The sequence below is a fragment of the Pleurodeles waltl genome, chromosome 1_1 (genome assembly GCF_031143425.1).
Source record: "Pleurodeles waltl isolate 20211129_DDA chromosome 1_1, aPleWal1.hap1.20221129, whole genome shotgun sequence".
Lineage (NCBI taxonomy): Eukaryota > Metazoa > Chordata > Amphibia > Caudata > Salamandridae > Pleurodeles > Pleurodeles waltl.
In genome coordinates, this window is record NC_090436.1 from 245,628,295 (window position 1) to 245,643,454 (window position 15,160).

A 15,160-nucleotide genomic window follows, 5' to 3' on the forward strand; every position below is an offset into this window, starting at 1 on the left:
TGAATATTAAAGGAGTTGTACTCTGCAATCCAATTGGCATAACTTGTTTGCTGTTGTATTTTTGGATCTACTGTTATCGTTTTCCAAAAACTGCATGTTTTGGTGGTTCACTGGGCTAGCATTCATGTTACAGCTAATTACTTTCCACCAGGAGGTACGAAAGAAATACTATTTCAAATTATACAAGTGAATGAATGTGTGACTGATTATACTTAGCATACCTCTATCCTCTTCTCAAACTTCTCCCCTTTAATTATACGGTGGACATAGATACTAGGAATGTGAACATCTTCAGGGGCAAAGCTTCCCACATCAACGATTTCTTCAACCTTTAAGGAAAGAGGGTTAAGAATCAGAAATCCACATATTTAACTGTAACTATGAAAAATGATTAACTCATCAGATCAAACCTAATCAAGTTCGTTCTCGCAGTTTAAATACATCTTTAGTTCACTGAAGGTTTACCTGCGTAGTAACACATTGAAAAACGCACCGTCTTGAGGGCTGAAGCCTTAATTGATGTCAGAGCTAAAACATATTATTTATATGTAGACTGTGTGTAACATACTATTTATTGCCAGTTCTGAATGTGGGAAGGGGCCGTCATGATTCACGAGAGGCGAAGCATCCGAATATATGATTTACACATGATATTATTCATGTGTACTGGTTTTAACAGAAGATATAAAACCAGAGTTTAAATCTGCGTAGTTTTTGTAAAATCGCATTGGAGACCTCCTGACTATTCGGAACAAAGTAATTGTAAATGCAGACTGAGGCAGTGAAAAGCGTTCTCTCATGTCAATGTTTCCATACTTTTGAAATAAACTCAATTTTCACCTTTGCAAAGTAGTCATATATGTGTTTATTACTACAGTTGCAAATAACATTATTGGGCCTCATTTATTTTCACTGCCCTGGCATGAATATTTTTATGAAACAGTGGCAGCTGCATAAGTATGGTGCATTCACACTGGTCATTAAAAAGGCTTTTTGTTTTTATTGGCCTACAACTTTGGTCCCCGTGTACAGATTGACACACAATTTGGTGTTTGCTTAGCATTGTTAGCTATGGTCTGGCATGTCAATTTTCGTGCAGGACCAGTGGAAAAGGTTTTGCGGGGTTGGAAAAGAGGTCTTTTTTTATTAGGTCCCCCAGAACTTTTGCTCATGCCTGCAGCAAAATCCACTGAAAAGATTTGCACAAGACGAAAGGAGAGCTTTAAACACAGTGTGCTTTTGTTGGTTTTCTATAAATCCACTGAGCAGCATTTGAGACAATCATTTAATTAAGGTGTTGTTGCCGTTTTAGTCCGCGAAGGTTAAAGGACGTGGTCTGCAAGCGAAAAATTAAAAAATAAAGGCCTCCCATTGGTTGAGCAAGCTTACAGTTCCAGTTGACCACTTCAGCTCTGTAAACACAAATCAGAGGCCACGAACCAATCACACCAATTTGCTGACTCCCAAATTGAAATCTCTTGTGGGCATGCAGTTAAGGACGAGCACAGTGAAAGTTGGCATTCCATCACTGAGTACATGATCTAGCAGGAGAGCAGGCTCTGAGGCCAACCCAGCAGCGAAGGGTGCTGGTTCTTATGCAGAAAGGCGTGGCAAACCACGGCAGGTTCGGTGGGAATAACATTAGGGGAAAAAAACCTCTGATAATCAATTTTTTAAAAAACAGTCCAAAACTGAGCTATAGTTCTGGCTAAAACGTGCAAAACCACTGACTTTCTACATGTATGCACACAACACATGCCAAGAAAAAGAACAATCAAAGTGGGATTATGATATGATATAATCTCATCTCTTCTGTAATCTCATCTGTAAAACTGACAACATTTGTAACTGCATCGGTCACAACAAGGGTGCGCTAAAGATAGACAAATATGTTTTACAGAGCCACTACCAGTACTACTTACTTATATAAATAAACTATACAAAACAACTGATAGGCTCTACAAATCAGCTGGATATAGTCGTTATCTCCTGTATACTTGTGGTCTGTTTGTTAACTTAAAGACAAAGGATTTTGGTAGCCAATTAACCAATGAGTTAAATATTTTGTGAAAATATTTTCTTTGAAAAAGGTGCAGCCTTTCAAACACATTTAGTGGCATGTTTCATCATTGAGGTGGCTCTAAACTGTGATGTAAACAAAAAATGTTAATAGGATCAAAACAAATCAAGACACTTACAGCCTCAATACAAGGCTGGCGGTCCTAGGTCCGCCATCCTCACTGTGGCGGTGGAACTGCTGCAGCTGTGGCAGTCTGACCGCCACCTTATGAGTTAGGCCGGCAGACCCGCCTAAGACGGTTGTCCCTACCAGAATCACAGATCACGATGGGGTGACGGCGGTCTTGGTTGTAGTCAGCCAGGGTAGCGCTGAACTCAGAGCCACCTGGCTGGTTACAACCTTGTTCTCCGCCAGACTTTACATGGTGGGGACCCTGCCATGTAAAGGCTGGCGGAGAAGAAGTGCTGTGGCCACAAAGGGGCCTCTGCACTGCCCATGGCGGGCAGTGCGGGGTGCCCCACAGCACCATCAGAATGTGCACTGTCTGATTTGCAGAAAGTGCGCATTCAGAGGGAGCTGGTTGGCCCCCTCTCTGCTACGAGATGGCACTCAGCTCCTTTAAGGGAGCTGAGTGCCATCTCATAGCACTGTTCCTGCTGGTCAAATCAGCAGGAATACTCTACTTCAAGGTTTTTGCCGGTCAGCCCGGCGGAAACCTTGTAACAGGGCAGTGGCATCCTCTGCGCAAGTTTGGCGGTCCAGTGGTGAGACCGCCAAACTCCTAAAAAGGCCCTTAATTATGTGGAAATGACAACTATTCCCAGAAATTCAGTTTCCACAAATGATCATTTGTGGACTATATAGTTTTATCATTAAAACCGCGTGTGTGTGCAAATTTAGAAGTAATTTCAAAGGAAAACATTTGCTTCCACATCATGTTTTAGTGATTTATTTGAGTGTGCTCCAAGGCGCACCATTCCCAAAACACCACACCCTCACACTGCTGAATGGGTGTGGTTCATTCGCTAAAATTGTTTCATGTGTGATGCATGGATATTTACAATCCCTATGACTTTAGTGATGTAACACTGATGACTGCACCCTACTCTGAAAATTGTTCCATAAAATTGCTATTAAATTATATTTCTTAAAGATCATTATTTGAGTGAAATACTGTTATACACAATCATTTCGACATACCTCTACTATGGAAAGTTTAGCTGCTTTGCATACTGGTGGGTTAAAGTTCCTTGCTGTTTTCCTGCAACCAACAAATTTAAGAAACAGAGTTATAGCTTTACCATCATTTAAATTCTAAACCAAATTTCTAACCTTGCAGTAACGAGCCAGCAAGCGTGATATTGGTTCTCAATGTAGAACAAATTCTAAAGCAACTACCACTGCAAAGAACCTCCCTGAAATAATTTCAGTATCAAATTAATTATGTAAAACCATATTTTGATGAAGTGTGTGCTGCCATCCTGTCATATCTAAGCACCTTACTTTATAAAAGAATAAGACGACATGAAAATGGATAGTAAAACAGATCATACTAGCCACATAATTGGAAATTGTTCATCAAGAGGTAGGTGAGTCCATCATGTATGTTGGTAAGTTCATGATGTAAATGTTCTAGTGCTTGTGGGAGAAGACTTCACATCCATACACATGCCAGGTTGCATGCCTGTGGTAATCGTATGAGTTCGATTGGCATGTGGGCATAAAGTGTCAATAACATAAGCGGGGTGAGCCAAAAAAAGAAAACAACTTTCCTTTAGAAAACTTAGGGGGTCATTATCGGCACTGACGGTCAACAGAAGACCGGCAGCGCGCAGAACCCCCCGCCAGCCACATAAAGAACATCCAGCTGGGCCGGCGGGCAGAAACAGTGTTTCCGCCAGCCAGCCCAGCTGGATGCAGGGCCTGAACATTGACGCTGGCTCCAAATGGAGCCGGCGGCAATGTAGCAATGCGGCGGGTGCAGCAGCACCAGATGCGCATTTCACTGCCCGTAAATGGGGCAGTGAAATGCGCAACAGGGCTGTGCCCTCAGGGGGGCCCCGAATCACTCATTCCGCCAGCCTTTCTCTGGTGGTGTAGACACTTTCTCCTCCTATGGAGATTGTTTAGCGTTTTCCTTTTCCTCTCCATCTCTGCAATTTCACACGGGTAGATTTATCACCTTGGACCACACGATGTGGTCGGTTACTTTAAGTCCTGGGGTCTATTTGCCATTTATTGCTACCTCTGGCTTTTTGATTGCCTTTGGTTTTTCTCCTGTAATTTCGATGTCTCATGTATCTTTCATTTTTATAATTTGCTATAATGTTCAAAGTGTTTATGCAGTCCTCGGGCTCGCGCTTCCTATGGAGCTACTCCTCCTAATTGGGGTTGGTAAGCATTTTTCTGTTTATATGGTTCCTCTGATCACTCATTGTATTAATATGCACATTTGTTTTTTTCATTTTTGGTGTTTGTTTTTATCGGTGTTTTCTAGGGCGACCGTTTTTGATGACATTTAACAGTTGACTAAATGTAAGTGATTGCTTTGTTCTTTCCTAATGTTAATTGGAGAAGCGATTTTTTGGTCCTGATGAAGCGTCAACGAATCCACCTGGACCTTTGGACACGAAACATGTCGACCCTTTAGTAGAGGTACCACACATTTTGGGATCCTCTAGTAGTGTTTTGAAAGTTGTTGAGCATTGCACTCATTTCTTACTTTCCTTTGTGATTTTAATCTTGGTCTTCATTTCCCTTTACTGATTAAATTCATGATGTGAGCTTGAAATGAATAACCAATTTTAACTATCCTTTTTGCTCTCCTGGTTTTGGATTAGTGGTTTGTTCCTTCCTTCCACCAGTCATCACATTAGCAATTACGGCTGACAGCTCCCTTCTTGGGAGCACGTCAGGCATTGCAGCATCGGCCTGACGTGGAGCAATTCCCGATGATGATGCCTGTCCTCCAATGTGATGCACGAGGGCTTTTGCTCCTGAACATTCAGGTTCCCTAGACCTTTTTGTTTTTTTAGGAACAGTGTACTCTATTGGTTTATAAAAAATCTTAAACATATCATACCCGAGTTAAGCTGTTGTTTATTTTGAAGAAACTAATGAACACTACCGATCTTAAACACCACAGTCAACGGAACATCTTATGAAAGCCCAGCTTGCACAAGGAATAAGGAGTCCGGTACTGTCCTATAAAGAAAATCTGAGAGTTCAAGTACACAAGCTTCATTAAAGAAACGCTTCCTCTTGAAATGCTGAAAGCAAAACCAAGACCGCTGCCTGCTCCAAGATAGAGGCCAGTATCTAGCCATGCTTCATTAAGCTTGCACCCAGAGAAGGTTAGGACTGAATTGCGAACCAGGCAGATGCCAGTATAATGCTCTATGTGAGAGCTAAACCTGCTGAAGGCCCAGTCTTAGGAGCGCCAAGGAGTGGAATCAGCACATGGATATGCCAGGGTGAATGGAGCCCATTGTTAAGGTAGCTGTGGCCATCTCCTGACTGATTTTGGACTCCATTCAAAAAGGGGAATATAAGTAATGTTTCTGTAGGCTCCTGCATTTAATGAATGGTCAGTCTAGTAATACAGAGAGGTGAGAAGGCTCAGAAAGAATGTCCCATATCGCAAACACTCAAAGGAAGATGCAACAAGAATTAGGGCATTTGTGCAGAGTCTCTTGCACTCAGCTTTGGGTAAAACCCCTGTGGTGTCGTTTCCAAGTTTACAAAAGATAATGAAATCAAATAGAAGAATATTGTTTAATAAGCAGTTAAGTGCGAGAGTGAGCAACTGACGAGCACAGATTTAAACCACAACAAGAACTAAGAACGTAAACTAGAAACAGAACCAAATGAAAAACTGTACCAATTCCACACTTGAGTATAAACAATTGCAAAGCCAGCCGGTTTGGCCATGACATGTCAGATGTTTCTATTTATTTTTGTTCTTTTACGTATTTTTATAAAATTTTCCAAAAACAACAAATAAAGAAAAACGTAAAATGGAGCATCTACAACATCATTGTCAAACATTACAGTTCGGGCAGCATCGAGCATTACTCCTTGCTGTTTCCTTCCTTTGCAGCAAAAGAAGGAAAAAGCAAGGAAGCAAGGAACAAGAACAGAAGTGAAATAAGTGTCTCACATCCACCGGCCAACACAGCAACACTGAGACCGAGTATCCCCGCAATAACAAATTGAAAAGAACTCCACAGAGTATTCAGCTTGAGGGACTTCCCTAACCAGACCATCAAAGCACGGTAGCGGTAGTACCCGGACCCACATCATCACCCACGTAATCCTCAGAGGTACATATCCATACCATCTTTCCATTGACTCACCGTGAAGACCTCATGCGCACCCCAGTATCTGGCTACATCCCTTTTTCGCAACAATCATTTTTACTTTACAGAACAGGAGCTTAGAACTAGGGATATCAGTCTCTGTAGGAATCCTCAGAAGTATGTATTTTGGGTAAAGTAGGTCCTCCAACACAGCCTGTAGTTCTTGAACAACTGCTGACCAGTAGGTCTGAACTATGGGACAACCCCGAAGTGTATGTAAGAAGGTTCCCTGTACACCTCAGGTACTCTGTAGAGGTCGCCCTCTCCTCATCCTGTGTAGTCTGACAGGATCATAATAAATTTGGTAGAGCACTTAAAATTATATAAAGTGGACCCAAGACTTTATTGCAACTTCCTGAGCTGCATCAAAGCCGCCACCTAATCAGTGCAGTAAATCGCCCCAATTTTGGATACCCAACTCTCTCTTAGAGTACCTAAGGTGTCCGGGATATGCTGTTAATAGTTTTATAAGTGTAGGAGATGGCCTTAGTCCCAAGTTCTTCCATAACCAACCATCCTTCAAGCCAGACATATTCTAGCATTTCAATTGTGTCTAACCCCTTAGTTAGACTAGCCTTACGAAATTGGATTTCTATGGTTTGATTTTGGTGGAGGTGGTATTCCCGCCTCAGAGGGGATGGTCAAGAGAGTTCCATCTTCTAGTACATCACCCATCTTAGAGATGCCAATAATATCACTGGGTCCAAATCCATGCAGTTTACTCAGTTCCTTCAGCATTTCCTCTCCCCCACCCCCACAAATGTGTTTCCCTGGTAACCTTCTATGCCCATCCCACCGTCTTAGAGGCTCTGCTCTAAGACGGTGGCTCACACTCCAATATGGCTCACACTCCAATGTGGCAATAACTTACTCTACAGGTGTCCTCATAAATATAATGTGGGGGGGGGGGGGGGGGAGGAGTGGCTGGAACCAGGCCCTCTCCAACACATGTGTTGGGTGATCAAGAATTGCAAACGACCAACCATTAATAGTTATCAGATGTGCCACCCAATAATAACCCTGAACATCTGACAGGGAAATCCCCCCATTATAGGAGTTCGGTTGAAGCGTGGGCCGCGCCAACCTTGGGTGCCTCCCATCCTACAGGAACAGTCTCACCTCTCTATCCATTTTGTTAAACATCTATTCTGAAATTGTGTAGTATGTATTTTGGAGGATATATCATAACTTGGGGACAGTAATCATCTTCAAGATGGCAGCCCGCCCCAGAATAGTCAGAGGCAACTTGCACCAGAATCTCCTCCAGAAGGGTGGGTACACCTGCCCAAGGTTATCTGGCAAACATATCTCTGTCAGGCATGACCTGAATACCCAAGCACTTAAAACTCATTGTTTCTACTCTCAATCTGTCTGGCAAGGTGACAGTATCCGGAGGATAGTAAGGGTTGAAAAGCACAGATTTCCCACAGTTTATTTTATAACCTGAATAACCACCGAACAGCTGTATGGTTTCATAGATTATTGGAAGTGTGGCTTGTGGCTCAGTTACATATAGAAGAATATCATCCATAGAAGCGAAATCTTCTCCAGCAAGCTAGATTTGAGTCTTAAAAGCCCTGAATAGCTGAGTGAGTGTGGATCATAGATGCCAGAGGTTCCAGTGTAAGCACAAATAAAAGGGGACTAAGGGCAACCCCTTCCCGTCCCCCACACAATTAAAAAGGTCCTCAAGGGAATCCCATTAACTCTAACCATGGCCATCGGGCTTGATAAAGTAATGCCACCCAATGCCTAAATCTAGGACCAAAGCCAAATAGCTCCAGCTTTTGTTGCAGATATGGCCAGTGGACAGCATCAAATGGTTTCTTCGCATCTAGCGAGAGAAAGACATGGGGAGAGGTCCTAGCATGGACCCTGGGCAGACAATTATGGAGTTGTCGCAAGTTTAGTTGGGTGGACCTACACGAGATAAAGCCAGACTGATCATCATGGATCAGTGTGGTATGACTCTGATCAACCTAGTTGCCAGGATCATGGCCAACACCTTAGCTACCACATTCAAGAGCTAAATTAGTCAATATGAGTTGCAGATACTCCTGAGCTTGCCCGCCTTATGAATTGCTGTTATATTTGCACATTTGAGGTCTGGAGGCAGTGCCCTTTTATCTCTCACCTCGTGGAATATGTTCAGGAGATGCAGTCCCAATATATCAACATACCATTTGAGGAATTCAACCAGGAGGCCTTTGGGCCTAGGGACCTTTCTGGGCCTGAGCTTCCTAATGGCCGCTTGAACCTCAGAGGGCAATGTCCTTCCTCAACGTCCATGCGGTCCTCTGCAGAGAGCACAGGGGTATCTATTGCATCATGGAAGTCCTGGATCTGAGCAGCTCCTGGCAGCACACGTGCTACATAGAGCTCCTCATAATACTGTGCAAACTCCCCCCACTATTTGGGCATCAGTAGTACAAGACTCTCCTGTTGTAGTGCCCCCTTCTCACCCCACACATAGGCTGCCCCTACCTCTCTCCTGCCAAGCCACTCCAAGAGCTTACCCACCTCATCAAGAGTATCATACAGGCAATCTGATATGTCACTGCATCAAATGTTCTCCATTGTTTCTGTACCTCTTAGGAGTGGTCAGAGAACACCACAGGGGTGGAGGTCTCATTGTTAATATCTCTTTTCTGTCTAGCAACTCTGAGGATAACATCCCGATAAATCAAGAAGCGTAGAAGTATCAGAAGTGGGGAGCGCCAGGTGGTGGCCCACAAGAGGGCACCCTGTGTCCCCATTCAAAAATAAAACATGTAAAAGTTATCAGCCACGAAAGGGGAACTGAGCCAGTTCCCCCAAAAAGTCGACCATGTTGGAACCCTCAACCCCCTCCAGGAATCCCACCAGTCTCAGATCATTTTATCTTGCCCGGTTTTCAGCATCATCGACCTCCCACACAAGATTCTTAGTGATCACCAGATCTTTTCCAAGGGAATGTGCTGTATCTTCGAGTTCAGACACCCTATCATCAGCGGCTGTCACACTATCAGCAACATTTCTATGACACTGCTGAAATACAGAAACCTCAGAGTGAGGTTACTTCACCAATTTTAGCTTCCTGGTAGTTTGAATCGCCTCCAGCAGTGCTGCTTTATCAGGCAATGAAGGGGCTGACGAGGTGTCTGGGGGTGCTTCTACCACCTTACTGTATTAATCAATTTTCCCCTGGGCAGGCGGTTTCGGGTCTTTATCCTTTGCCATCATAGAAAATAGAGCCAGGGATGCACTGAAGCATACAGTATCATTGCTCTAGTCCACCACAGTATACAGTGTAAGGGGATGGGGAAGAGGAGGAAAGAGCCAATCCCTATTATGTGTTACCCCAGAGTGGCAGTGGCCGGGACATCAGTATTCCGTGAAGTCACCAATCAGTCTGGCCAGATGCAAGAGGACCAAGGGAAGGACCATCAACCAAGGCTCCACATATCAGTCTATCATATCCCTCAGCACGTCTCCATATTAAGGGTAGCACATGCCGGGTAGGTGATTCTGGCAGCCCCCCCCTTCAGTGGCAGCAGCAGCAAAGAAGGCTACCCCCAGAGCACAGAGTTCAAAAACCCCAGCAGTAGGTCTCCAAGCGACACCCAATATGCAGTCCTCCTGGCAGGCCCAATACACAGAAAATGCCCGTACACTAGGCGTGACTGATATTCTGGCACACTGGGATATGGGAACCTGGGGCCTTTGCACCGTCGTGGGGGACTCTGCATCATAGAGCATCCATCAGAGATCAAGCATGCCACGGGTAAAATAGCCCTCCAAGAGCCCAACTCACATGTCCAGAACGGAGGCCTGGACTGTTCACCGGGAAGGGTTCCAACGTCGGCCTCAACGCAATCCCTTGACACAGCCACATTATTGCGCCCGCCCCACCCAGGCACAGTCTCTATGTGTATAGGCACTTTGCCCATGAGGGTGAGGGGGAGGGGAGATAGTGTGGTGGTCTGGGTGCCTCACTGTCCCAAATTCAGTGGGTGCACACACACTATCTGTAGAGCCCAGGTGTGTGAATGGGAAAATCATCATCATCATCAGCCTCGATCGCACCAGGCTCCAACATCCTCCCTCACTGTAGTCACCACGAGTCACTAGAGGCAGCTGGTCTCTTCCAACTGCTCCCGAGCCAGGTTCCACCACAATCCTCCACCCAATACAGCTCCACCCGGGGCTGTTCAAATAGATTCATCCCTGGGGGATGTAGCAGCACTCCCAGGATCTCTTCATGCGGCAAGGCTCACCTGTTCCCCAGGGCCCACCAAACAATGCATCCTTCATGGACGTGGGCCACGGCAGGTAAGAAGAAGGGGAAAGAAGGGGTTAAGACAGGGCGGGCTTCCCAGGTGAGGAACCGGGACACTGCAGTGACCTCCGCTCCGAACCAAGGTTCCAGCAGTGCCAGCAGCTGCTTTCTCAAGGTGCTCCAGGTCGGCTCCGGACAGGCTCCATGTCAGAAATCAGACACAAACAGCTACTCAGGGCAGCACAACTCAGCCCAATGCGTGCCCCTAATGGTGTCCATCTCAGCTCTGCTGGATTCAGGGTCGGATGGACCCCAGGGTTGCAGGATTACCAAAGTATAACAGAAGCCAGGATGGAGCTCTAAAAAGCTACGTATAGCCCATCATCTTGCCTGCCATCGTATCTATTTATTTATAATCATATGCAGTAGGCATGAAGATTTTGAAAGTATTAAAAAAAGTAAAATACTGCCGTCTTAAAGTTGCACCTGTGTTTGTGGGGAAAAAGAAGTGAAAATAACCCAACAAACAAAAAAAAAAAACTAATTGAGAGCTGAGATTTTCCTACAAGCCTGGCACTGAAGTGTAATACATTTTAGGCAGCAGTGCACAAATGGCATCACTCACAGCGAAGATGACTGAAGGAGGCAGACCCACTAACCCATGCCTACCTGCGGGGACAGGCGGAAGAGAAATGTAATAAAAAATGAACAGACTAATGGATTAAGAGAACTGACAGAAACATCTGTATAAATGTATACATGGATGTGTTAAGTCAGTGAAAAAAACAGTTAACAGCTAGAAACAGAGTTATGGTGCTGGCTCAAAACAGCAAAACCACTGAAAATCTCCATGAACACAACACACACCATAATTTGCGCTGCCTATCATGTTGTTCTGTTCATTGCTCCTTTCGTATTCCGATAACACTGGCAAATCGGTGCCCAGCCCGGATTGGAGCACAGAAGCAGACAGCGCAGCATACAGCTGGTGTTGCGTGTGCTGGTTACGATAACTAGCACATTTAAGTAGGGTCGAGCCTGCGTTGCATGTGCTTGCGCATGCGTTTCGCTAGCGAGACGCTTTAGGGATTAATAAGGGCTCGGAGCTCCGTCCACGTGACGTCAGTGTCTTTCATTGGTTCGTGGGCTTGCCCGTTAGAATATGCTCGATTTCATTAGTGGAAGGCATGCATACGTCATGCCTTTTCCGGTGGTTAGCCCTCCTCGAGCGCATCGACCAAGTACAGAAAACATGCGAGGCTCGCTGTTTTCCCTTTGTGGACTACTTTTTCCTCTATTTTCGCAACATGATCTCGCTTGGCAGAAGTCGAGCGCTTTGCTCTAACACGAGACCCGTTGGTCTCTATTTCTCATTCTAGGGGTGGCAAGCACCAAGACACTTCGGTATTCGAGCGCTTTGGAAAACTGTTACTTACCTAATGAGATACTACATTTACCACGGATAGTTCCGACATGTTACCTTTTGGATAGGACGCTTTCAATATCTATCCATATAAAGTAAATATAACATCTTAATGTCGAAAGGATTTTGTTTTCGCTGGACTCTTAATAAGCCTGTGCCGTGGACTAAGACTATTGTAACGTTTAGTAATGTTCCACTGAAACATCTCTTTTATAAAATGAGTAGCTTCGAAATGTCATGAGGTTCACAATATCAGCACTAGATGGCAGCCAGGGATTTCCTATTCTAGTTGTGGCGTGAAAATTAAATCATTAATTTAATCAAAATTGTATTTCACTTTTTTCTCTCGTCAAAGATAACCATGTCCTGGGCAAGCCCAATTTTTCTCACACTCCAGATGAATGATTGGGAAAAAAAACATTACATTTAAAAAGCATGTTCTTAGATTTAACTATCTCGCTTGGCAGAAGTCGAGCGCTTTGCATAACATCGACTCTGTTGCATAGTTAATTGCACTTTTGCCGGTTACGTATTGCCGATAGGTTTCACTATGAGTGAACTGTAGCAGCGCAATTGCTCGGTTGTTTTTTTCATTCGATGTGGCAAGAAAAATCCGGTTGGGAGTTTACAACTGCTAAATGCTGGAACTCGGAGAAATGGGAGACCCTATTACATTGCAAGTGCTTGTTTTTTTATTCTTTTTATCTCCGTTATTTTCAGTGAATTTCATGTTTTTAATAATGTACTGTGATGATGAGGTACTTTCTAACCCCTGGTGCGCATGATTTCTGTCGTGTGCAGAGGAGGTTGGTTGCAGGGTCCTCTACCTAACTTGCCACAGGTGCCCATCTCTCAATGCGCATGGCCTTCACTCCAACTAGTCGCAGACATAAATCCTTGACTGTGCACCCCCTTTTGCAGTGTGCATCAGGGGCTGGCAGCAGGACTCGGCTGCATACCACCCGCCGCTGGTTACAAAAGCCACTGCGCACAACCTTCAATTGTGCACCCAGGTGTTAACCATGTGACCTGGTCTGCTGCCAAAGCCTTTATCTTGGTTTTGGTGGGTGGTTCTGGAACTATACTTTTTATGGGGGGTGTACAGAGGAAGAGCCTTGTGTAAGGGTTATCACCTCCTTGCAGTCCAGAAACTCTTGTGGCACACTTGGCACAAGTTTCACTCTGCTGTACCTCAGCTCTGTTCAACCCCCAACACTGCGTGTACTCATTCTCATGCTTGGACTTGGTGTCTTCGCACTGGTGAATGTGTACCCGGCCTCTGTCTGTGCAACTCCACTTATCACAGAGCTTCTATGTGACCGTCCTGGTGTTCAGTTTCTTCTGGTCTTCAAGGTGCTAACGCCATCTAGGCCATGTCGAAAAACATATTTTTCTAGGAAAATCACATTATACAAATCTACGATTTGAAGCATGAAGCACGTAACGTGACACAGCAAATTAAAAGAGAAAATGTTACCCTACAAATTATTCCTGGTATGGCAGGACTAAGGATACAGGCCAGCAGGGAGAGGGAGGCACGGACAGACTCTCTGCTATTACACAGTATCAGCTCCCTAGCCACATCTTGCTGTTACACAGACCTCCCTGTTCTTCTGCCCCCACTGTCCTTCCCTGCTGCATCCTAGTTCACTCTTTGGTGTGCTGTGCTCTGCTGCTCCTCTCAGTGCCGACCCTTGCAGGAGACGGCGGGCTCTCCTACCACAGTGGGGATAAGGATGAGTTACACGACAGAGAGGCTTTGGGGTGGATGGGACATGAGGACGGAGCAGCAGCGAGTGGCAATGCAGGTATGGAGGGAATGTCTACCATGTAAAGGGACAGAGCTAGAAAATCATGGGAAGGAGTGAGTGGAGGAGACAGAAGGAGCCTGGCATGAGAGAGGTGCAGACAGACAACACAACCCTTTCTTATTCAAGGCTACCCAGAAGGAAAGACCAAACGGGCAAATGGAGTGCCGCGGTGCATGCTAGAAGCACAGCAATAAAGAAGAGGGTGGGGAATACGGTGGCTGGTCCTATAATTTATTTACGCATTTCCAAAGGTTTGTACTGTGCTGAATGAAACATTTTGGTTGCTTCAAAAAAGGAATGTAATAAACTCGGAACAGTCAAAAGAAGGAAAAAACCATGTGGGCAGAGAATGCATCCACTCGGGCTGGGGGATGCTAGCAGCTGATGTACAGAGATACCAGTCTCGGGAAAGCCCATTTGTAAGCAAATAGTTCGCTTTAGAAGAGTAAGCTGAATCACGTGATTGACTTAAGATCTCAAGGGTGGGCTGAGGGTATTTCAGTTTGGGGCCTTGACCCCTCAATAACCTGCTCCCATGTTTCATCCACGTTAATGAACATGGTTCGGTCATTTTAGCAGTTGACATTCAGAGGTTTCAAGCTGTGGTGTGGGACGGGGCTAACTTAAGCCTGTATGTTTGCCTTTTCTCCTATAGCGGCTTTGGGGGTGATGCAGAGGACCTTCAATTTCACCCTGCGATGGAGTTAGGCAGCGGAGAACCCTCAGAGCAGGGGTTGTGTGCTCAGGTTTGCGTAGGTTAAGACACACTCTGCCAGCCTCGTTTTGTAGCATAAATTGAAGAGCTGTAGAATTCCCATTGCTGGAAATTCGCTAACGACGTATTTTGGAAGATATCACATTCCTTCAACTAGTATCAACCAAGTTCTCCTCCTAAACGTGACTCTGGTAACTGCGCAGGGAATTTATTTCAACCCATGCTCACTATATCAGACGGGTAGAATCCACTTTGCTAGCAGCTATGATGTCATGCTGCCACCTGCTGGTTAAAGCCATAACGTTTTGAGGACTCAGCTTGCAGCCCATCCTTTCGGAGGATGAATCCATCTGTTCTCAATTGCAGAGATCTACAGCCAACGAAGCCCCCGCAGACGAACCTGAAGGAAAGGAACAGCAGGGAATCAAAATGCAGCTTATTTCCACCAGTAAAACTGCAAATCATGGCAGGCGCCATTCAATGGAACAGGTTGGAATGGTTTGAGATCCAGGGAAATACGAAGAACTGTGCTGGGAACACTTTAATACTACCAAATATTCCCACCTTGCCCCTTT

General features: G+C 45.0%; 1 protein-coding gene across 1 annotated transcript in view; it reads right to left on the reverse strand.

Moving 5' to 3' along the window:
- OXCT1 (3-oxoacid CoA-transferase 1) overlaps nt 1–15,160 on the reverse strand; it is a 448,860-nt gene that overhangs the window by 298,882 nt on the left and 134,818 nt on the right. Inside the window, exons 7-8 of the mRNA XM_069221450.1 lie at nt 3,221–3,281; nt 222–329 (exon numbers count right to left, since the gene is read on the reverse strand). Of these exons, the coding sequence (XP_069077551.1) occupies nt 222–329; nt 3,221–3,281 (169 nt within the window). The remainder of the gene's footprint in view (nt 1–221; nt 330–3,220; nt 3,282–15,160) is intronic.